Here is a 25,694-nt window from a genome sequence, read left to right as displayed (position 1 = left end):
ATGTTGTAGAAAAGTTGAAATGCACCAACAAAAACAACAATAATTAATTTACATAAGTAGTGTGATTAGAAACGTGAATAATGAGGATTGTAATGCGTTAAAACAAAATAAAAACTACCCCTTTAAAGAATCTAGAAAGTAAAAAAGCGCAGTTCGGTGCCCTAAGCTCCCGCTATGCATGGAGTTCGGGAAAGGGCCGGACCACAAGTTTATATTCTACGCAGCCTTACCTTGCATTTTTGCAAGAGGTTGTTTCCACGGCTTGAACCGTGACCTCCTAAAGAATTTAGAAAATATCACAAAAGAAAGAAGAATGATCAGGAGCGAACCAAATAATTTCAATAAACTAATGAAAACAATATGAGAATAAGAATTATAATTTTCATATTATTGCAAATGAAAAAACTGCTGAGCTTTGAATGTTGGCTCCCACATTAAGGGGTTAAATAGGAAAACGAAAAGGAGATATGGATAAGGATAATAGATTCAAATTTCAAAAAGATTATATTTCTATTCAAAAAATGTACATTTAATTTCAAACACGTTATCTTTCAATAAATATTATTATATAGCATCAACAATGTACTTATCAATTTATACTAAAATTCCGAACATTTAATTTCAAACACGTTATCTTTCAATAAATATTATTATATAGCATAAACATTGTACTTATCAATTTATACTAAATAGGAGATAAACTCAAATTTTAACAGATCATTTCAATTTCAAATAAGAATATATATTTGTAGTCTTGTGTTTAAATTTTAAATTATCAAAGCTATCACATTTTTTTTTTACTTTAAAAGACAAATAAATATGTATGTCATAGGCAACACAATTGTTATCCACACCCCAACCCCCATCAATTTGTTTCCACTCCTAATGCCCCCATCCCTGCTGCTCTTATTTTTGTTTTTCTTCATCATGTTAAAATATTCTTCTTTAAGATGATAAATAACCACATAAAAGATTTAAAAAAATTTGAATAAAAATGCTACAAAATCTGAGGACTAAATTTTTGATGTATCCAAATTCGAATTTCTTATCCAATTCAAAATTTTACACTTTTATTGGATTTAATTTGTATTATCGGAAATTGGCAGGAATACTAAATTATTTGTTAGAGAGTAATTGATGTAATTTAATATCCAACTCATTCTTGTTATTTTCAACTCACTTCTTTTAAAGAATCAATTTAATATCAAATAATCCATTTAATATAATACTGCATTTTAGTTTTGATGAATGGATTTGTTACGATAAGTTTAGATAAGTTCCATATATTTAGGCTTAGATCAGCTTGATGTATTTAAGCTTAGATAAGCTTTATTGTTGAAATTTTCAGATTTATCTTTTTATTCAATTTCAATTTATTTTTATTTTTTCATTCTAAATTCAAAAATGTTATTACAATTCTCATTAACTTTGTCTTAAAATTGCCAAGTGGCATGTTTTTAGCTTGCCACTTGGCTTAACCACATTGTTTGTACCTCTCATTTTTTATATATATAGATTTGTCTGATATTCGGTTTGAACTGTACTGATGTGCAACTCACAACGAGTATTTATGAAGTATGTGCTGGAAGAAAACCACAATCAAAGAGTTGAAATCCTAGATTTGTACCTTGGGTAAAGACTACTCAGGGTCTTCTGGAGTTCCAAGAGCAACGAACAAAGGAGCCATAAGCAAAAACGGTTGACGGGATTCAGAAGCTTAACTATCGAGGCAGTTCATTTGAAGACACTGAGTGCTCCATCAGAATGATGAAATTAAAGAGAGCTTTTCACTAGCTTCTTAATCTCTTATTTTCCAAATATGAGGTGATTCGGTATAGTAGACAGTTTTCGTGGTGAATAGCATAACCAATATCTTGTTAGCTTTTTCATACTGTTTTTTTAAATGTATAGTGGTTTGACGTTATTGACAATTCCAATAGGTAATAATGTGATGCTTCTGAACCGTGTTTTGACTACTTCATTGTCTAGCAATCTAAATTCAAATGGTGAGGTGGCTTGGGGAAGTGCAGTGCTTATTAGTTAACAATGTGTTCAAGCCTTATATTGTGAGATAATTGTTGATGTTTTAATATTCATCAAAATTGTTGCAACTGAAATCCAAACCAAGTGTGAAATTACTGCAGCCTACATCATTTATATGAGTGTCTTTATAGCTTCCACTTCTTTATAGTTGAGTTGCATCAAAATATTCAAGATGTTAAGCACGGGGCATGACTCTTCTAGTCAACTCATTAAATGTTGGGAAAACTATGTATATATACATGTTAAGGAGAAATATTTACGAAACGTGACGATAGTTTTTCTTATTTACAAAACATAACAATATTTTACGAAACGTGACGGATTTTCATATATTTTTCGTTTTTTTATTTTATTTTCAGAAAATAATTTAAAAGAAAAAATTACCTCAAATTTTTGTGTATGAAAGTTGTATAAAATGTGTAAGCAAAGTTTTTGATATAGTTTTTCATACACAAAATGTGAACTTGAGCGAGATATACACATTTCATACCATTCTCATACATAAAAATTTGAGCGTAATGTTTAGCCTTGATCGAGATATACACATTTCATACACAAAATTTGAGCGAATTTTTTAAGCCTTGAGCAAGATATACATATTTCATACACAAAAATTTAAGCGATTATTTTAAGTCTTGAATGTTGTATCAAAGTTGTATACAATGTCGTTGTAGTTGTCACACCCCTTTTTAACCGGGTTAAAGTAGAGTACAACATATTGGTGATTCCTATTTTTTGTTTATTTTTTAAGGAGTCGCCACCTAATTATTTATGGTGAATTAGGACACCTAAAGTTTATTAAAGCTATGTTTAAAGTTAACTCTGTTTAAGGTCTGCGAAACTTAAGATTCTAGGTAAGGGTTCAATTAGTCTAAAGGGAAGGTATTAGGCACCCTTTAAGACCCATTAACAATGGTTAACCGACCAGACTTAAAATTAATTAGGCTAAGTATAACATTTTAAATATTTTGGAAAATAGCTTATAAGCGTTGCTAAAGTTTTAAAACGTAATAAAGTAATAATGTTATAAAAATAAGATTTGTACAATATAATAATTTGTATGAAAAGAGACTTTAAGGATTATTAAGGGTGAATTTGAAGATGTAATGGTTTTCATGTAGGGACTGAGTTTAGCGAACTTAAATTTTGGATAAAATTGTATTACTATGACAATACCAACTGAAATCTAGCTTTATTATAAATAGGATACAAAGGACATGAGTTTCTTTTTGTTGACTTTATTTGGTTATTTTAGACTAAAGTATACATAGCTGAATAAATCTTAAAAATAATGTTTATAAAGTATACTTGGATTGGTATTTATATATTAGTGACATCTTGAAAGTTTTTAAGATAGTAGAAGTGAATCATGATTCTTTTAGTTCAAAATATGTAGGCATGCTATTTTAAAAAAGAATCAATTATTCTAAGAAAGATAAATATTATGAATATTATAAATAACTTTAATATAAAAGAAGAAAATGAAACTTTTATGAAATTACTCATTAATTTTTCCTTTAAATTAACTACCCATTATTAAACTAAACCTCGCTAATTCGCTAAAGTCCACCTTAACCTAAGCAAATAAAACAAATAAAGTGTTAGTCATGTAATTACAAATTAAATACACAAAAGTAAAATAAAATGGGAGAGTAAATGATTTAAAGGGCTCAGCCCATTGTGAAACTACTGCTGCTACCGCCACTGTTATGGGCCTCAGCCCAAAAATATTATCCTTGGCTGCAGGTGGGCTGACCGGACAGAGGGTACAGATTTTGTTGGGCTTTAGCCCAACGCCAAATGCGGGAGATGACGAGTCCCCGTGGACTCGTATGCGATGTTCATGTGTAAGAACAAAGGGAAATAATTAGTGTATTATCAATGAACAAGGATGAATATAAAGGATGTAAACTAAAACAAAACCAATCGCCTGTGTATATGATGTATATGCTGTGTATATTCGCGTAGCAAAAGCATAATAGCGAAGGGGAGAAAGGAGAATAAAATTTCCCAAAGCATACAAGCAAGGGTTAAGCAACATGTTCAAACAGATTTCGATACCAAATACAAATAACTATAGCAGATATGTAAATGTAAAACTTGGGGGATATGATCGAGGGGGGAAGATAGGTAACAATAGACAGAAAAAAAAAATGAGTGTCAGCAATTTAACTGTGAAGATAGATAAAATATATACGAGCAAGATAGGGACATTCACTGTTATATTTCACATCTGTTTTAGATTACCAGATCCTTAATCCAACAGCGATAAAAGAAAAGCATTCGACAGACAAATCAATATCTAGACTTAGTAGTATAAAACTAGGCTCTCAGACTCATAAAGGTTATCCCTCAAGAGACTCAACCAACTAATCTACAGAGTACTTTCAGTAGATCGAAACTAGACGACATATTTAAACTTTAAAACTCTATAATACATGCTGTGACAGGGTCTGAATGATCTTAAATATAAGTAGGCATCACAGATACGCAACCAATAGCCAAATACATGGTCTGAAAAAATATCCCTAAGCATGGGATTATTACGAAAAGAAATCAACAACAGCGAAACTGGACATGGCAGCGAGATCTTTCTTTTATACCAGCAAAACCAAATCGACAATCTCAGTTTTATTTGACCGCAAAACATGTAATATGCTGTACACACATGAGAGTAATTCAAGATTTTGCAGGCATGATTTAGCACACCAAGGAAAAGAAAGAAGATGCAGGGGTGACTTAAAGCAAGAAGAGATGCTTTGGAAACCATGTGATCGCACAGAAGAAGTCATCAGTACAGGGGAGCCATGTTTTTATAAGGTATGCAATGATTCCATTGAGACAACATGGCATTTGAACAAACATGTATGTGAAGAGGAGCCATACTTTTATAAAGAAAAAGAAGTACATCCAGACATGGTTTACTAGCTCACCATCTATGCTGGTTGGAGTTGTTTCCCATGACACATTAGGAATAATTCAAATTATGCAGTTTCACATTGGTTAACAGTTAAAGTGGGTCAGGATCATATCAGTTTGCATCTCATTTAAACTCAACTGAGAATGTCAGCTTAGTGTAATGGGATTATTAATTACCCAACAGTGTCTGAATTAGTCCCTTATTAATCTGAAATTTAGAGTGTCAACATTTTCTGAAAATGACCAAACCATTTGATATTAAACTACGTGTTCTGAATTGATCTGTCCAAAACCAATACACAATCGCAAAATCAGACAATGACTGAAGCAAGAGAAATAAATGAAAGGGAAAAGATTGGACCACATTGTCTCATTTAGAACACAGAGCATATTTTAGAGATCATAAACAAAGAGAAATGATTTCGACTAGCATACTAACCAATACCAAAGCCTTAAGCTCGAACAAGATATCTGAGGGAAAGTATGCATCTAATATGTTCGTGTGGCATCAATCATATCCAGGCTTAAACAGACAACTGTATCAATGTAAGCTAGCAAAATTGTAAGATTTTGGTTCAATGCTAGTCATGTTCAACCCAAGAGAGTCAACTATGACAATATGAACTAGCGTGAACCACAAACCAACCCTTTAATATTGATCAGATTTCACTTTGACGAACAGTCATGACAATATAAACTAGAAGATAATACCCCTAACCAGGCGAGTAATTATCATCCAGGATTAACCAAATTCGACTTAACTCATGCATCATTGACATGGTAAACTAACTTAGTCTCGAACTAGCCCTTAGACATCAATCCTATCAACTTAAACAAACAGCCGTGACATCGTAGATCAACACAAATCTTAAGCTAATCAGTCGACATCAATCATATCCGTTTAAACAGGCAGCTATAGCATTGTCAATTAAAGTAGATTTCAGTTAACCAAACATCAGTGATGATAATAGCAAATACCAGAACATACTAAACCAACCTAACAGTAACTATGATGCGAACCAACACACACAAGGAAAATAACGAGATAAAGATATACCGACCTTTTGTGGGTGCAGTGAAGTGGGTGTCGACGTCGCGAATCTACGCTCGAACACGAACGAACTCGAAATCGATTGAAATAACTTAACTTCAAACCCAAAAAAAAAAAAAATAGAATGATGTTTTGGTTGTTTTTTTTCGAGTAAAGGCTCTTTTCTGATCAAAATCGATATTTTTGGTAGGGATTTTTGCGGTTACGGCTTCTTGTTCCCCTTTTGTAGGATTGATTTCGTTTTTAACTCCACGAACTCTAACAAAAGAATTTGAAATAGACTTAGATTAGAGTAAAAAAATAGGAAGTGTTGAGTGTTATCTCCCTCAAATCTCTCCAGACATTCCCCAAAAATCCCCCCCCCCCCCCCTTTTATAGGATTGTGATTAGGGTTTTAGATGGAAGAAGAAGAGGAGCGGGGTGTAGCGAGTGGGGGACAGAGCGTGGTGTGGGGGTGAGGAGGCGCGGAAGTGGGGTAGCGGCGGAAAGAGGAAAGAGGTAGGGTCGAGAGAGACGAGGGAGATGAGGAGGCGGAAAGAGAGGCGGAAAAGAAGGAGAAAAGAGAGGCGGAAAAGAAGGGGAAAAGAAAGAGAGAGAATAGGTTTAGGGAAAAAGGAAAGAAAACGATGGGCCGGGTCGGATATTTTTTGTTTTGGGCTGGACCGGTCGGGTAGTTTTTTTTTTTTTTTTTAGGTAATGGACTGGGTTGAAAATTTAGGCAAATGGGCTGATTTGGGCTGGTCTGTTTAGAATTTTAGTTGGGTTTAAAATGTGGGTTGGGTATTTAAATGTAGGTCATTTATTTGGGTAGGGAAATAATATTGTATCTGTATTTTGGGCCATTAATTTGGCTGAAAATTGTTGGTCCTTCCTCCTCTATTTAATTATTTTTGGGCTTCTAATTTAATAATTAGTACAATATATACTATGTGGAGACAATTAATAATTAGTATGTAGAAAAATAAGGATTTTACAAAGTGTTGTCTTGTAGTTAATTTAACGAGTCCAAACCCGAAAATGAAACGATGACGAACTATTTAAAATTAAGTAATGCTTGTAATGTTGAAAAAATAAGAGTAGTGAAAATAATAGTAGTGAAAATAAAGTATTTAGTTCTTCAGTAAATTTAGAAGCCCGAGTAAATTAAAATAGGGGAGGGACAAAATTGGGTGTCAACAGTAGTTGTATTAGTTTTAGAGAAATCTAACATGAACTTTATACACGAAAATGTGAACGAAATTCTAAGTCTTGAGCGAGATACAAATTTCGTACCGTTTTTATACATACAATGTTGAGGTGATTTTTTAAGCCTTGAACGAGATATACACACTTCATACAGTTTTCATACCGTTTTCATACACTAAATTTTGAGCGAACTTTTTAAGCCTTGACCGAGATATACACACTTCATAAAACTTTCATACATAAATTTTTGAGCGAAAAAAATAAAAAATAAAAAATATATTTTTAAAAAAATATTATTATTTTTTTTTAAAAAAAGTGTGTTTGTTATAGGATTTGTAATGTTATGTTTTGTAAATAGAAAACTATCATCACGTTTCGTAAATATTTCTCCTTAATATGTATATATACGTAATTTACCCCTTAAATGTTTTGTACTTGGAAAGACTATAGTGATATAGTAACGACAGAGAGAGTGACAACAAAGATGTTGACAAAAACTTAAGGAAATTTCTTGAGAAGGTAATAAACCATGCATATATACATATATCCCTTCAAGCGGGACGATCCAAAAGTAGTAACTACAGTTGGGAGAGTACTGTAGGCTAATGTCACAGTTACAACCTGAAATTTCCAATGTAGGACTCCAAAAATAATGTCATCTCCAAGATGATGTCGAGAGTTACTTCTACGGTCACATTTCGAATGTGGGAATTTTGATGTTTCTTTATTAATTCACTTCAATATTACAAACTATAGTTTACAATTGTGGCATGTGGTAAAACCTTCAGATGCATTTCATTCATAAAGATTGGAAGCCAAGCGGGGAGCAAGGAGAACTTCGAGCGGAGTAGCTTTGAGGACTGTCAATCCAAAGCTCTCACTCATATCAATTGGTTCATCCGAAGGCCTCTTCATGTCAAACCCCTGCAGCAACACGGCTGTTACAAAGGGCACAACTTGAAGGGCCAAGGAAATTCCGGGGCACATTCTTCTTCCACTGCCAAATGGTATCAACTCAAAGTGACTGCCCCTTACATCGACATCCTTGTGTGTCGTCAAGAACCTCTCTGGCTTGAACTCGTGAGGATTTGGCCATATATTAGGGTCGTGATGAAACTTCCATATGTTCACTAATAAGCGAGTGCCTTTTGGTATATCGTAGCCACTGATAGTACAATCCTCCATCGACTCATGTGGTACAGAGAGTGGTGCAGCCGGATATAAACGTAATGCTTCTTTGACAATCGCTTGAAGATAGACCAAGTTCTTGATATCCGATTCTTGGACACATCTGCTCTTCCCAACGTGAGTGTCTAGCTCATCTTGGGCCTTTTTTAGTACTTCATAGTTATTTAGGAGTAAAGATAAAGTCCATGTTAGAGTTACGATCGTGGTGTCAGTACCAGCTGATAGCAGAGCCTACCAAGCCAAATTCAGCAATTAGCTCCACATAATCAATTGATAATTAATTGATGAAAAACAATTTAGGTTATTATACGCTAGCGATGAAAACAATAAGTAAACCGTATTGATATAAGGAAAAATGATCAAAATATGCCCCTGTATTATTCAAAACTGCTTAATCTTGTCTGCAGTCAGCCTTCTAAACAAATATTACATGTCGTTGGGAAAGAGTCCCATTCTTGAATCGATCCTTAACAAAGCTCCAAAATAGGGTAAATTTAAGATATAGTTGAAAGTTGTAACGTAAATTTAGACTTTTTTTGTCCAAAGAATGTGGACACTTTGGAGTCCACTTATTTCATGCTTGAGATTTGCTAATGGCTAAATAGACAGGAGGGGCAATTTTATGACAGTAAGGGCGTAAATAGACCAAAATTATAACGTTGGGCAACTTCGAACATTTTTTCCCTTGATATAATTCAATTGATCGTGACATATTTCCTTAATTCTTAGTCAAGTCTTATAGTTATTGATCTATAAACCAAAAACAGAACAACTTTGGAGTAAATAGTTTGAAGAAGGTATCGACGAAACGTACCATACAAGTAGCTTTGATAGCAGTATCAGCATCAAATCCATGCATATCTCTATTTTCACAAATGGACAACATGACATCCATGAAATCTTCTTCTTCACCTGATTTAATCCCATCAGTTTCCCTCTTCCTTTTATGCTCTGCTAACCATTCTTCAACTACAAAGTCAATTTCTTTAGCAACCTCTTTCATTGCCTTCTCATGTCCTCCTATATCGAGCCACCTTAAATAAGGTAAAAAATCAGCCACAACAAAAGCCCCCAACAGTTCAAAAAATCTTCTGACTGCTTTGTGAGTTCTATTTATTCCTCCTTCTTCATTACCCTTAAATCCTTTTCCAAATAACATTTTCCCTAAACTGTTCGTTATTAAATCTCCAAACCATTCCTTCATCTCCATCTTCACAACACCATTTAAATTACTACTACTCTTATTCTTCATCCAGTAATTATACGTCTCTTTAATAGCTGATTTTACTTCAAATTCCCTGATATGTTTGAGCAATTCGATTCTCCTTGCGGAAAACAACTCAATTGTGGCTATCTTTCTTGTTTCTCGCCAGTAAGGCCCGTAAGGAGCAAGTCCAAACATGGCATCTTTGTAGCCTATAATCTCTGAAGCCATGGATTTGGGCCTGCTTGCAAGGGCCAAATCATTTGTAGTAAAGCATTCTTTAGCTAATTTGGGATCGCTCACAACTACAACCTGATGAACTCCAAGCTTCATTCCAAAAATGGGACCGTATTTTTCTGCCATGCGGCCCAAGATTTTGTGAGGCAGCTGATCGGATTCGGATCCACTGAGAAGGGGGAGATGGCCGATAATGGGCCATGCTCCGGCTGCTTCAGGTACCCTCTTCTTCTGTCCATTGTTACTTTTGGTTGAGAAAATTCGTTTGTGAAGAAAGAAGAGAAAAATAATGGAGGTAGCTAGTGTAATGGCAATCAAAAAGAAATCCATGGTTAGTAACATATCGGTGGGCTGTGTCATCTGCTCTAATGTTTTTTTTTTTTTTTTTTAAGTAACAGGAGAGAAGGTTATATATAGAGATGGATAATAAGTGATACTACCTCGGTCTCAATTTATATCGCATTATTTGATTTAATATAAAATTTAAGAAAGAATGAAAAATTTTAAAATTTATATAATTTAAAATAAATTTAGATATTTATATAGTTATAAATGATATTTATATATTTATAAAAAGATAACTTTTTTTTAAGATGAATTAAAAAGAAAAATGCACTACATAAATTAAATGCAGGGAGTAGCCGATAGGCTCGACCAGCCCAAAAAAAGTCCTTGTACTAGTACTCGTCTTTTATTTGTACACTTAACAATAGTCAGTCTTTTCAACCATATCACAGTGTCTTTCAAGATTATAATGGACTACTAATTACTGCTATTACTTAAATTATTCGATCATCAATGAAAGTCCAACGGCGGTTGTATTTAATATACCATATTATCGTCACCAACTCCACCATCGTATTGATACTTATCACATCCTAGAATAAAAGCGTTGAAATTTTGATGTATCATTTTCCATTTCTAGGTCTAGTAGGGTCGGTCTAGCCACTTGCTAGGATTACACCTCTCAATACGGAAATATAATATCCAATTTAACGAAGCACCAAATTTGCATTGGGAATAGAAACAGCGATGGCATGTGGAGGTTGACAGGGTAAGTCGGTAAGATAACAAAAACAAATGCCAAAGTGTGTATGACTAGGTAAACTTATGTAGGCGTAGTTAGGACATGAAGTTGGTGATATGTGAAAAGAAAAATTTGTAGTATTTGAAAAGTTAAAAAGAAAAATTGAGCTTGTGTTTGAATATATTTTCTACTTGAAAAAACATTGGATTTTGTGATAAAAAGTGATGAGAACTAAGTTTTCAAACTTTAAAAATAGGCAAATGACGGTTTTAGTCTTTGAGTTATTGTCTAATTATAATTTTAGCCTTTGTGTTAATGCACTATTTGATCTTTAATTAAATAAAGTGTCCAATTTTAATCTCTAGATCTAACTTGAAATTAACATCGTTAACTTTAGTTACTTTTTTTAACCAAAAAAGAAGATAGAGAAAATGAATTAAGGGTGCAGAGATGAAATAGAAAGGGAAAAAAGCACTAATAGAACTAATTTAGCCCGAAGAAGCTGAAATTCACACCTAACCTAGTACTATCATAAGTCTTGCGTCATTTGTTTAAATAGAGCAGAGATGTATGTATACATTTACAGTCTAGGAGAGCAACTTGTTCTAATTTCAAATGCAGAAAGTGCATGTGTACGTACAAATTGTTGTGAAATTCCTTGGTTTTAAAAGGATAGAGAAATGAAGTCACACAAATGGCAACACCATTGTCCATACGCAAACAGCAAATTATACTATAGGTAATAATGAAGAGGTTATCTGGGAAGGGGGTAAAGGGAAGGGAGGGGGGAGAGATACAGAGAAATAAAAAGAGATGGAAGCTTGCAAACACTCGTATACCTTTTTTTGTACCAAGTACAAAAGTTATTCCGGTAGAATGATCGAAGTGGTTAAGAAAAGTAGTTAAAGTTAACAGTGTTAATTTCAAGTTAGGTCTAGGAATTAAAATTGCACACTTTATTTAATTAAAAGTTAAATGTGTTTAATGTATTAACACAAGGATTAAAATTATAATTAGACAATAACTCATGGACTAAAACCACCATTTGACCTAAAAAAAAAAAACTCAACTCCGAGTTAAAATAAAAAACTGACTACAAACAAAATCGAACAGCGAGAATATTTACTGCGACACTAGTTTTACTTTATCATCCCAACTTTACTTAACCTTTTGCAAACAAAATTCTTTAAGTTTGCTGTCGTTTTCTCTCTGGCCTAACTACAATGCTTCAAGAATTTTACGGACAAAACATTGATTAGTTGATACATCATAATCAGAGGCGGATTCAGAATTTGAGCACAATTGGGGCATCATTATCTTTAGTACACCAATTACTAGAGACAAAGTTAAGCGTGCAACCTGTTATACCCTATTTTAACCGGGATCAAAATAGTTTACAACATCCCGGTAATTCCGGGGTTAATTAAAATACGGGAGTCACCACCTAATTATTTACGGTGAATTAGGGCACCTAAAGTTTATTAAAGTCATTTTCTAAAGTTAACTCCGTTTTAAATCTACGAAACCAAAATTCTAAGTAGGGTTCAACTAACTTAGAGGGAAGGTATTAGACATCCTCTAAGTTCCATTAATAATGGTTAACCGACCGGACTTAGAGTTAATTAGGCTAAGTGTAAATATAGTGTTCTAAATGTTTGGGAAATAACTTATAAATATTGCCAAAGTTTTAAAGGAAAATGTATTAATGTTATTAAAAATAAGACTTGTAAAAAATAATAATTTGTATAAAAGAGGAGAGAAGCTTATATATAGAGATGGATAATAAGTGATACTCCATCAGTCTCAATTTATGTCGCATTGTTTGAATTAATATAAAATTTAAGAAAGAATGAAAGATTTTAAAATTTATATAGTTTAATACAAATTTTAGATATTTATGTAGTTATAAATAATATTTGAGTGCCTATAGAAAGATAACTTTTTTTTTTTAGAATGAATTAAAAGAGAAAGACGTCACATAAATTAGACGCACGGAGTAGCTGATAGGCTCGACCAGCCCAAAAAAACTTCTTTGTACTACTATTCGTCTTTTATTTGTACACTTAACAATAGTCAGTGTTTTCAACCATATCACAGTGTCTTTCAAGATTATAATGGACTACTAATTACTGCTATTACTTAAATTATTCGATCATCAATGAAAGTCCAATGGCGGTTGTATTTAATATACCATGTTATCATCACCAACTCCACCATCGTATTGATACTTATCATATCCTAGAATAAAAGCGTTGAAATTTTGATCTTTTATTGCGGGGAAAAGATGTATTGATCATTTCCATTTCTAGTGGGGTCGGTCTAGCCACTTGCTAGGATACACCTCTTAATACGGAAATATAGAGCCTGTTTGGATGCGCTTATGCTTATAAGCTGCAAACAGTTTATAAGCTAAAAAAAATAAGTTGAGATAGTCTAACTTATTTTTTTTAACTTATAAGCTGTTTTCAGCTTATAAGTTGCTTTAGATAAGCTAAGTCAAATGAGCCAAATTTTTTTTAGCTTATTTTAAACACAAAATGACTTTAATCTGGTCAGTCAAACACTCAAAAAAACTGAAAATAGCTTATAAGCCAATCCAAACTGGCTCATAATATCCAATTTAACGAAGCACCAAATTTGCATTAGGAATAGAAACAGCGATGGCATGTGGAGGTTGACAGGGTAAGATAACAAAAACAAATGCCAAAGGGGGTATGACTTGGTAACCTTATGTAGGCGTAGTTAGGACATGAAGTTGGTGATATGTGAAAAGAAAAATTTGTAGTATTTGAAAAGTTAAAAAGAAAAATTGAGCTTGTGTTTGAATATATTTTCTACTTGAAAAAACATTGGATTTTGTGATAAAAAGTGATGAGAACTAAGTTTTCAAACTTTAGAAAAAGGCAAATGGTGATTTTAGTCCTTGAGTTATTGACTAATTATGATTTTAGCCTTTGTGTTAATGCACTAAGCATATTTAATTTTTAATTAAATAAAGTGTCCAATTTTAATCCCTAAATCTAACTTGAAATTAACACCGTTAACTTCAGTTACTTTTTTAAACCAAAAAAGAAAAGAGAAAATGGATTAAGGGTGCAGAGATGAAATAGAAAGGGAAAGCAGCACTAATAGAACTAATTTAGCCCGACGAAGCTGAAATTCACGCCTAACCTAGTACTATCATAAGTCTTGCGTCATTTGCTTAAATAGAGCAGAGATGTATGTATACATTTATAGTCTAGGTGAGCAACTTGTTCTAATTTCAAATGCAGAAAGTGCATGTGTACGTACAAATTGTTGTGAAATTCCTTAGTTTTAAAAGGATAGAGAAATGAAGTCACACAAATGGCAACACCATTATCCATACGCAAACAGCTAATTATACTATAGGTAATAATGAAGTGGTTATCTGGGAAGGAGGTAAAGGGAAGGGAGAGGGGAGACAACAAAAAGAGATGGAAGCTGGCAAACACTCGTATACCCTTTTTTTGTACCAAGTACAAAAGTTGTTCCGGTAGAATGATTGAAGTGATTACGAAAAGTAGTTAAAGTTAACAGTGTTAATTTCAAGTTTGGTCTAGAAATTAAAATTGCACACTTTATTTAATTAAAGGTTAAATGTGCTTAGTGCATTAACACAAGGACTAAAAATCATAATTAGACAATAATTCAGGGACTAAAACCGTCATTTCGCCCTATATAAAAAACTCAACTCCAAGTTAAAATAAAAAACTGACTACAAACAAAATCGAGCAGCGGGAATATTTACTGCGACACTAGTTTTACTTTATCATCCCAACTTTACTTAACCTTTCCAAACAAAATTCTTTAAGTTTGTTGTCGTTTTCTCTCTGGCCTAACTACAATGCTTCAAGAATTTTACGAACAAAACATTGATTAGTTGATACATCATAATTAGAGGCGGATCCAGAATTTGGGCACAACGGGGACACCATTATCTTTAGTACACTAATTACTAGAGACAAAGCTAGACGTGCGACCGTAACAAAAACTTATTGATTACAATAGCAAAGTACAAACTTCAATATTATCAAATATATTTATTTGGTACTACTATAAAAAAAGTACATAACTAACTTATACTTGAACTCGACACGTTTTCATTTGAAAAATAAAAATAAACCTAATTTTTCAAGACCTTAAGTTGATTGTACAAAATCCCAAATTTAAAATTATGATAAGATTTTAGGGCTCAAATTAAATCTATATAATTTTTAATTAAATTAAATCAATAAAGTTATGTATTCCTCAATACCTAGTAATTAAATATTATTATATACTTATACAATAAATAATCTATATAAATCACTAAAAAAGAAGGAAAAGCTTTACTGCATGAGAAGTTCGATCGTTAGCTCGAATTTCATTGGGAGAAATTAATGAATATCGACAATAGATTCGATTATGGGTGACGTTCCGAACATAGTGATTTGTGAGAAACTTGATAATGGATGAAGGGTTCGAGAATTGATAGAGCCAAAAACGTTTCTTTTTGCTTATTACGTTGAGAAAGATGAGTGGGATGTGGGAATTTTTTTTTTTGGAATTTGGGTCTTTTAGTGGGAGGGATTTAATGGAAAAGTAAAATGGGAGGAGGACTAAATAATAAAAAGATCAAAAAGAAAATTAAAAATCTGCATTAAGCGCAGGTTTGTACAATAGTTTACTGCACAAATTTTAAAAAATAATTAAAATTGTAGGAGCCGAGATTTGAACTTGGGTCACAACTAGTGAGCATCAACGCAGAGGCACTCCTACCAACTGAACCACTTTAGCAATTATGTTTGAAGGGTCCTTTTAAAATATATGATAATTTTTCAAGATATATATATATATGTATATATATATATATATATATATATATATATATATATATATATATATATATATATATATATGGTTTTTTTCAAAGTTATGGGATGCACGTATCCCCCACCCTTCAAGGTGGGTATGCCCCTGATCATAATCAATGTAATTTCACGTGGATTGATTAATGAATCTTGCTATATTTCCCATCATATATAAATATACCCTTGTTCCTAATTAGTAATTAGTCTTCTAATTAAGCATTCTTCCTCTTAGTTACAAATAATGGATTTCTCTCTGCCATTACTTGTAGGGGTGGGCATGGGATGGTAGATACCGATTACCATATCAAAATCAAAAAAAATTATACCGCGATTTTGGTATTATGATATTTGGTATGCATTTTTAAAAAGTTGGGTATTCGGTACGGTATTCGGTATTCATAAAGAAAATACGGAAATACTGAATACCGTACCGAAGTATATGATTACATATATAATTCATATATCTTAGAATTATAATACCAACAAATATATAAACTAGTACTATTAGAAAACTAATTGTTTAAACGTTGGAACTTTGACTATTCTATCTTGATTTAAATGTCTTTTTTGTGTAATTGATTTACAAAGGAGAGTTCTTGTACTTTCTTTTGAATATTTTTACATGTGTAAGGTGTTTAGTACATAATAATTAAAACGTTTCTTAAGTAGCGAAAGTCCTAATTCTCCACAATATGAGTATATGTAAGTCGAAGACGGACAAACCATGGTATCGATTTACCGTACCATAAAATACCGAAATCGACCTTTAAAATACCAAACCATACCGAATTAATTTGGTACGATATAGTATTTTTGGAAATCAAAAATCGAAATTACCGTACCGAAGTTTTAAATACCGTACCATGCCTACCCTAATTACTTGTGCTATACATTTATTTTTTCTCTGCTTCAATCATTTACATGCTTTTAAGGATTTTCAGTAACTAAAATGACAACGCTAACAACAGAACACCCCTCTAAAGTTGTTCGGTCGTGCCTCTAATAGGCCATCTTCGCCTTTTTAGTGGTTCTGGGCTGCCTCACAGAACATTTGGGCTCATAGCAGACAAACATGGGCCATTATCATTTTTTTTGATCGGATTATCCCTCATTTGGGGTGGTCTTTAATTTTTGGCATTTAAATTGGTGGTCTTTAAGTTTTTGTTCTTCGCCTAATACCCCAAGGTTGTGGGTCCGAATCCCAGCTCAGTGAAAAAAAAATTGCTTGCTAATCCAAACTCTACCTTGCGATTTTTTTTTTAATTTTTTTTAACTTAGCGGGGTTCGAACCCAAAATCAAGGGATTGTTAGCGAAGGGCAAAAGGTAAAGGCCACCAATTTGAGGGGCAAAAATTAAAGACCATCCCCAGCGAAGGGCAATCCTGCAAATTGCCCGGTTATTATCACACTAAAATTTGGAGCCCATCAAGTGAATGATTGGAAGATAACCCAAGATTGCTTAACCACCAACGACAAGGCCTTGCCGAGCCGACCTAAAGCGCTTGTAATAGAGTTACTGGGCTATAACTACGCCCTTTTTGGTCTAGGCCCATATGGACCATATTGGCGAGAAATGACTCATAATCGCGCGGTTTGTCCTTCAAATGGATTGGTATTTAATTTTTGCCCTTCAAAATCGAACTTATACCTAGTGGAACATCAGTTCCTTAAGGGCGCTGGCATAACTTGTAGACATTATGATGCGTAACTTATGTCCTTTTAGACATAAGTTGGACTTTGAAGGGAAAAAATTAAAGATCAGCCCATTTGAAGGACAAAAATTACAGACCATCACAAAATAGGGACAAAAGCGCAAATGACCCGAGAAATGAAAAAGATAGCGGTACTCGAATTACTCTCCAATAATCATGTCTAAATGCTTTGACACATTCGAGAATTCCCAGTGAAAACATTCATCAAACAACGTATAATGAAATGTGGTTGAAGGAAAAGATGAATGATTCTTCAAATATCGTCGAAATAGAAAAGAGATATTTCGAGAAATTGATCATGACCGTTATCATAATGAAAGGCGTAGTTTTTTTCATCCAAAAAGAAAGGCATAAGTATCACTGGATCCGACTCCTCTCCATTTCTTTTCTCTCCATTTTCCCCAAATTCTTACTTGGATAAGAGACGTGTCATAGTTAACAAATAATGGTTAAGATTTAATTAACCAAACTAAGGTTTTGATCATAGTTAGAATAATAAATACACCAAAGATTTCCTAATGAATTTATGAACTTTCCGATAATTCCTGCTTTTTTCTAGATTTTTGAACTTCTGATTAGTAATTTTGCATTTTGAGTTAATTTAATTGCTAATTTAATTTGATGTGTTCCTCTTTTGCTAATTCAATTTGATGTGTTCCTCTTTTTCTTTGATGAACGGTACTTTTTTTCTTTTTCTTTTTAAAAATTGACAAGATTCCACTGAAATTTAACATTAGACAGATAATTTTTATTTTTTAATATTATTTTTTATTCTTTTAAGTTTTTATATCGTACATTAATTTAATTGGGTCTTACTGTATTTACTCCCACGAAGCATTAGGTTGTTCAAAAGAAAAAGTCTATTTAAGAAAAAGAAGAAAAGGAACTGGAAAAGAGAGAAAATCATTAAATGTATATATGGATGAGATTTTCTGTAACTATAATTATGGGATTGCCAAAAGATTTGGAAGTAAATATATGGTATATTTATTAATATGACTATGATTAAAACCTTATTTTGTTTATAATTAAACCTCAACCATTATTCGCTAACCATGACACAAGTCTCTCATCCAAGTAAAAACTTGGGAAAATGGAGAGAAGAAAAATGGAGAGAAGTCGGATACGGTTGATACCAACTATATTTGATCTTTTAAAAAGCGTGCAGTAACAGTAGAAAAAAAAAAAACAAAGAGATATAAAAGAAAGAACATAACTCAACTAAACACGGAGCAAGATATTTTTTGAATCAAATCGCATTTCGTCAACATTATTGATCGATCAAGATGTTGAACTTCCTAGAACCATTGAATTATTCAATTTTCTTATTTGAAAAATTGACTAGACGATGAAAAAAAGAACTAGCCATTAGGGGTGTGCATACTTTGGATAAACCCGAAAACGAACATTTTGGACTTATATTTTTAAGTTTTCATATTCTGGATTGGATTTTGGATTTAATTTTTAAGATTTTTGGATTTTAAATCGGATTTCGGAATTGAAACTTCGGATTTTTGGATATCCAAAAGCCGAATTTCTTATACTTTATGTTTAGCCTACCCTAGTATACATTAGATATTAGCGCATTAGCTATATGTCAAATCTAATAAGTCAAATATGCCCTACTCATTACACATCAACTCATATATCCAAAAATATTACTAAGTTAGATTTGTTAATTTTAAAGATGACGACATTTTAGATTTCCTTTTTGTATCAGTATATTCTATGTATGGGATAATCTTACTGAATTGGACTTGTTAATTCATAGGACCAGTGCTTCTGTTGCATCCTTGGTAATGATTTTATTGCTTGTATGAATGCTTTCTCTATATGATTCTAATAGCAACGAGGAACTATATGTTACGGCAATTTGGTATGAATATTTTATTTGGTTGTTCAATTTGTACGAAGAAAAAGAAGAAGCAATTCAACTCATAGGCCGAACCGAAAATCTAAATTATCCAAACCGATTTCTCCGAAAACAGAACTTAAAAAATCTGATCCAATCCGAACGTATTTGGATCTGATTCGGATTACATTGTGTGAAATCCAAAAATCGAAATTATAATCCGATGAGCATGCCTCATAGACATGCCATTGAAAATGAACTGAATTGGTCCCCCAATGAAAGACAACCAGAAATGGAAAGAAAAAGGTTTCCACGTGCACCAATATCCTGCTCCGTGCTAAGCCTGGTACCAACGCAATGTTAATAAATTCAATTTGTAGATATTTTTTAATTTTTTTCTGTTGTTACTTCTTTGTTTTGTAACATTAATTTGACACTTTCGAAAGACTTCTAAAATATTAAAATACAAAATGTATTTGAAAGTTAAAGGAAAGCTTTTTTCTTAGTTTATATATTAGATTGTTTAAAAAAAAATCAAATAATTGAAAGCTCATCTGAATTCTATTTTATTTGAATTTTTGAGATTAAAGTCTCTGATAATCCAAATTGAGTCTTTCATATGTTTTTATTGAATTGAACCCATACAGGCTAACTTATTTTTTAACAAAAGATATTATAATACTCAATTAATGCGAAAATATTATTGTATGATGAAATCACTAAAGTTAATTTATAAATATATGAAAATAACTAAAAACGTTGATATTACGAGATATTTTTGTAGATGTTCTTTCACATTAAATCACAAAAAAATACTGAAAAAACAATAAAATTAAATTGTTCTTACTTTGAGCTTTCTTTTTCCTTCCAAAAGACGCCAGTTAAAAATAACATTTTTTTTTTCCTTTTTCTTAATTTAATGAACCATTTATGAAATCCACATTGTAATAACTTTTTCATGTTCAATTTAACTATTTTGTCCTAAATTATTTTTTAAAAAAAATTAACCAGTATTTTGAAAAATATTTTAATATAAAGTAAAAAAAATTACTTTTTGTAATTGTCTTGTATTGTTACTATTTGGAGATCAAATTTGAGAACGATCCAACGATTAATGAATCAGGAAACGTTGTTTGAAGCGGACAACTGTAGCAAAAAATTTCTTGACAAAAATGTGTACTTCTCTCTCACCTAAATTGATCCTATATATAGTGGGCTCTAGGGAAAAGTGAGCTAGGTCCAAAGGTGTTTTATTTATCCACATAGGAAAGGAAAAAGCCCAAAAAAACCCAACAGATTACTCTTGTGGCAGGGGATTGACGGGGTCTAGGAAATTTGATATTTTTGGATTTGTGGTTAGGATTTTCTGATTGGATTGATTTTTTAAACTTTTCAGAGTTTGGATTGGACTACGGGGTTTAGTATTAACCATGGGATATCTATCTATCTATATTTATACTAGTTTTAGCGTACATGTGTTGCACGCGTCAATAAATTAATTAGAGTCTAGATTAGAATAACAGCTTTATCCAGTTTGGCGAGATATACCCCATCTATGTTCTAGATGGGTAGAGTTTCTTAGATAAAGTATCTAAAAGAATTGGATTCTATCTCCTCGTCAATAAATTAATTTTTTTTATAGAAAAAGAACAAATTATTTAAAATTGCAAAGATGTTAAAATGAATGCATCAACTCGTCTAATAATAATATTGAGCTTTTCAAATACATCAAATTATCAATTGTGGTTAACAAATTATTATCGTCATTCAAAAAAGGCTCTAACTTTGGTTTATATTTGAGACCGTCACTTCTCTCAAAACCAAAAAAAAAGTGCTCTATTTTCCTTTAAAAAAAACACATATTCTGATGAGCTAATTAAATGTGACACCAAATACACCTTCATCCTCTAAGTTCGTCTTTCCCCGCTATAACATGAAGGATGTCATTTTGAGTTCGATTGAAAAATTTATTTGAATAAAAGTAATTTTATAAATTATTTAGATAAACTAAAATTATATGAAGCGGTACAGACTATATTAAAAGAGAAACTAAAACTTTTTATACCTTCAATCTAGAAAGTAAAATAAATAAAAAAAGAAAAAGGCTCTAAACTAGCAGTCAATAGTTGTTATACCATTTTAAAATTGAATTAGTACTTAAAATAGATTATAAATGATTTATTCCTTGTCTATAGTATTAAGTAATTGTTTATGAAATATTGCCGACACTTTACTCACAAGCGAATATACAATTGTGGAAGAAGCAGGGAAATAGCATAGCTAATGATGATCGCCTGAACATCTACGTGCTATTATTAACGTGCGAGGCACGTTCATAGAGAGTGGTACTGTTAAATATGTGTTTAGATGCTACAAAACAATTTTTTATTTAGATTTAGTAAAGATTAAAATAGATCATATACTCGTCTATGTGTCTCTTTACTTATAGGTAAGTCACGTTCTATTTTGAATGTGTACAATGGTCCTCTATTTCAGGGACCAGTTTAAAATCTTTTCAACTCCTTTCCTTATCTGAAACTGCTGCCCAAATTGGTAACTGCTGCCCATTTAAATCCGGTCAAATTAACTGTTCTTGATGGTAGAACAATATAAAAAGGGAAGCACCGATTTTGGTCCCTAAGCACAGGAAATACCTCCTTAAAATAAACTACACCACCTAGTGAGAATTCTGAGAGCTTAGAAGGCTCACCGGAGTTGGAGAAAACCAATGACGATTCCGCAACAATGGCTGGAGGTACGCCACTCTAATTTTTCCGCTGCGCTATTGCTCTATAATGTCTTACATTTGGCATCAGAGCATACTTCTACCTCTGCCTTGTTGGGTTTTGTTTTTCGAAATCTGTGTGAATTCTTCAAAATGGGTCTTTATTTTGAGATCTGTTTTGAAGCTTTTTGAAGCAAATTAATGATAGAAATCATGTGGAAATTGTTTATCGAACATTTCTATGTATTTTAAATATGATTTCAATGTCTGAAATGGTTAATATTAGCGGGTTTTTTAATTGGCTCTGAAGTCGGGTCAAAATGACCCGCCAAAGGTTGAAGACGAAGTCTTGCAGCCGCTTTCTCTTTCTCTAATAAACTAGACGACCGACGCCTGCGCACGGGCCCAACACTTTAGATTATAGTGTGTTGATGTGTCGTGAAATTATTGCACATTCGATGCCAACTACTAAGTCTTTTGTAAATCCCCAAGTACTTTTGATGTCGTTTCTCGTGTTTTTGTGTTAATTTGTAGAGTAACATGTGCTGGAAGCAACTTGAGGCAAAATAAAGCAAAAACCGGCTGAATTGAACAAGGGCATCACCTAGGAATCGCAGGTACTGCATGCAAGTCGCAGGTGGTGCAACATCTGTTGACAGAGAATGGCCAAAGAAAACAGGACAGTGGTGCACCACATGCGACTCGCAGGTGGTACCTGCGAGTCGTATCCTATGTCGCAGATGCTGCTCCACAGCTGATTGAAGATGCGACACCTGTGATGATTTGGTGCAACCTGCGACTCGCAGGTTGCACATGCGACACCAAGTGCGATTCGCACCAGATGCACAGGGGCATTTTTGTCTGGAAATTGTTCCCGTTTTGGACATTCTATAAATAGATTTTCTAGGGTTTTGGACTGATTATTGCACAGCTTTTTAGTCTAGATTTTTGTGGAGCTCATTTATTATTGGTTGGTGAAGCCTTTAAGAGATTCTTTTTGGCTTTTATCATCTTCTCCATCCAATACTTTTGTAAGTTTTATGAATACAATTTACTTTATTGCTTTACCTTTAATGAATTTTAGTAGCTAATCTTTTAGCTAAGGTTGTGGGACCAAATGTGTTAGTTATGTAATTGGGTTTCATACTCATACTACATTTATATGCTAATGGTGTTTTCTATTAACTCTTCAAGCATTAATGTCTTGTGATGGTGTACAACATTACTTGTGTCTTAATACCATTACTTTGCTTGGAAAAGAAAGTAGAGACTAGGAAAAGAGTTAATAGCAACAATTTGGGTCATGAAATCCATCTAATAGCTTGAGCTAGGGATAAGAAATCTAGTTGAGGCTACATGGGTGTTCTCTTATAAAACATTCTAGGGCTTGGAAAAGCCTAGGATGAAATTTGCTAATTTGGGTGGAAAACTTTTGGCAAGATCCGCGTGACCCTTGGTTTAATGCACTTAGGCATATAAATAAGTTGAATTGATATCCAATCGCATTACTTCCCATTCGAACCACAACCTTAGTCTCATTTACCAATAGTTTACATCTTATAACCATTCTTAGTCTTTAATGAACAAACAACAATCAAACCATTATTATATTCCCCTTTCCCTTGAAATATAGACTAATAGTCGGGTGTTACACTTATTAAGTATATTTCTTCATTGTATTCTCTGTGGGATTCGACCCCAACCTCGTTGGATTCTATATTTGACAACGACCGCTTACTCTTGATATTAAAAGGTGTAATTTAGGCGTATCAAATTTTGGCGCCGTTGCCGGGGAATACGGTCTAGAAATTTACTAACTAGTGTAAAACTTTACTTTTAGTCTTTAGTTCTTTTCTTATTTCCTTTTTGTTGTTGTGTGTTGTGCAGGCAATATGGATGAGGATGGTATCCCTGTCCAAAATCCACCAGTAGCGGTTGGTGAGGAAGCTGCGGGGGCAGGCTATGCAGCCGCAATTCAGCCCCCGCCTCTAATTGGAAACTCGAGTTTCCATGTAACCAACACAATGCTGCACCTGCTCAACACAAAGGCCTGTTCGGTGGTCTACCCAAAGATGACCCGAATAGGCACCTTAGGAATTTTCTTGGGGTCTGTTCCACCAATGTGCACCCGGGCGTCTCAATTGAAGCAGTCAAGCTACGGCTCTTCCCGTACTCCCTAACGGGGGAAGCCATGGCTTGGTTAGATGATCTTCCATCCGGGTCCATCACTACTTGGGAGGAATTGACTGAAGCATTCCTCAAGAAGTTCTTCCCTCTATCGCGGATGTTAGAACTCCGTGACGAAATCAACAACTTTCGTCAACTTCCTGATGAGGCTCTCCATGAAACTTGGATTCGTTTTAAAAAGAAAGTCAAAAGCTGTCCCAAGCATGGGTTGCCCGATGGTGTGCTTCTACAAACATTTTATAGATCTCTAGATTCGGTCAACAAATCAGTGGCGAACAACATTGCAGAGGGGTCCATTATGGATAATTCTTATGCCATCGTTTGTGAATTGTTGGATAAATTGACCGAGACTAATGAAGCATGACACACTAAGGATTCGGAAGTGGGTGGAGGAAGTTCCTCCAAACATGTGCTCACTCGTGAGATAACTAAGAAGGAGGAAGAGAGAGATGAGTCTATGGCCAAACTTGTCGCCCAAATGAACCTTCTGACAAAACATGTCATGGGTGGTGGAAGCAAAAAGGTGAACACGGTAGAATCCTGTGAAGGGGGTCCTCCGGATGAGCAATGTTTTCAAATGTATGATGAGGAGGCGAGTTATGTTAACAATCTAAGGGAGGGTTCCCGTCCGAACTACCAAGGTCCGAGTCAAGGATCTTGGCGGCAAGGTCAAGGGAATCAAGTTTTGAACAAAGAATAAGGTCACTCTAATTGGAGAGATAATCATGACAACAATCAAGGGAGTTACAATAGCAATTACAACAATCATCGGAGCACAAATCCGTATGTCCCTCCAAAGCGAAATCAACCAAGCTCTAGTCAACCGCCCACTAGCGATCCCGCTAGTTCAAATATTGAAGATATGTTGTCAAGGGTGTTGAGGAAAGTAGAATCCACCGACACCTTTTGCAAGGAGACTAGAGATGAGGTCAAATCCATGGGTCAAGTGGTGAGTTCACACTCCACCTCCGTTAAACAATTGGAGTCTCAACTTAGCCAAATCTCGGCAATCCTAAACCAAAGGCAGAAAGGCTCACTCCCTAGTGACACAGTTGCAAATCCAAGGAATGATAGTGATCATAAATGCAATGCAATTACTACTAGGAGTGGAAAAACAATTGGGGAAAAGGCGTTGTGAAAGAGAATGCGTTGGGTGATGAAGAGAAAATGGTTGAAGAACCCATGGTTATTGAAGAAGAAGTGAACCCAAAGAATATGCGGGCTAGTATTGAAAGACCCATTGTTAATGAGGACCTTCCGGAAATCAATGATGCTTCGAAAAGCAAGGAAGCAACGGAGGAGGTACCAAGGGCTTCACCGCCCGTTATGAGGCCTCCCCCTCTTTTTCCCCAACGATAGGCAAAGAAAGCGGACGATGGAAAATTCCTCAAGTTCATCGAACGATTAAAGGGGCTCTCAATAAATATTCCATTGGTTGAGGCACTTGAGCAAATGCCCGGTTATGCGAAGTTCATGAAAGATCTCGTGACCAA

The 25,694-nt window shown here is 33.8% G+C and overlaps 1 protein-coding gene across 1 annotated transcript; it reads right to left on the bottom strand.

The window, feature by feature from the left end:
• Positions 1-7,685: 7,685 nt before the first annotated feature.
• Positions 7,686-10,259, bottom strand: LOC132627933 (cytochrome P450 CYP82D47-like). The gene is made up of 2 exons (XM_060343557.1): positions 9,201-10,259; positions 7,686-8,617 (listed from the first exon to the last, which is right to left on the bottom strand). The coding sequence occupies exons 1-2, from the start codon at positions 10,185-10,187 to the stop codon at positions 7,994-7,996; spliced, it is 1,611 nt and encodes a 536-aa protein (XP_060199540.1). The 5' UTR covers positions 10,188-10,259; the 3' UTR covers positions 7,686-7,993.
• Between the last annotated feature and the right edge of the window lie 15,435 nt (positions 10,260-25,694).

The sequence above is a fragment of the Lycium barbarum genome, chromosome 2 (assembly GCF_019175385.1).
Source record: "Lycium barbarum isolate Lr01 chromosome 2, ASM1917538v2, whole genome shotgun sequence".
NCBI lineage: Eukaryota > Viridiplantae > Streptophyta > Magnoliopsida > Solanales > Solanaceae > Lycium > Lycium barbarum.
Note: the sequence above shows the minus strand (reverse complement) of the source record. Positions and strands in the feature narration are given on the sequence as shown.

Coding starts and splice junctions, on each gene's coding strand:
- LOC132627933 (XM_060343557.1), bottom strand. CDS start 10,187: ATGACACAGCCCACCGATATGTTACTAACCATGGATTTCTTTTTGATT. Junction 8,618..9,200: donor CTATCAAAGCTACTTGTATG/GTACGTTTCGTC, acceptor TTGGCTTGGTAG/GCTCTGCTATCAGCTGGTAC.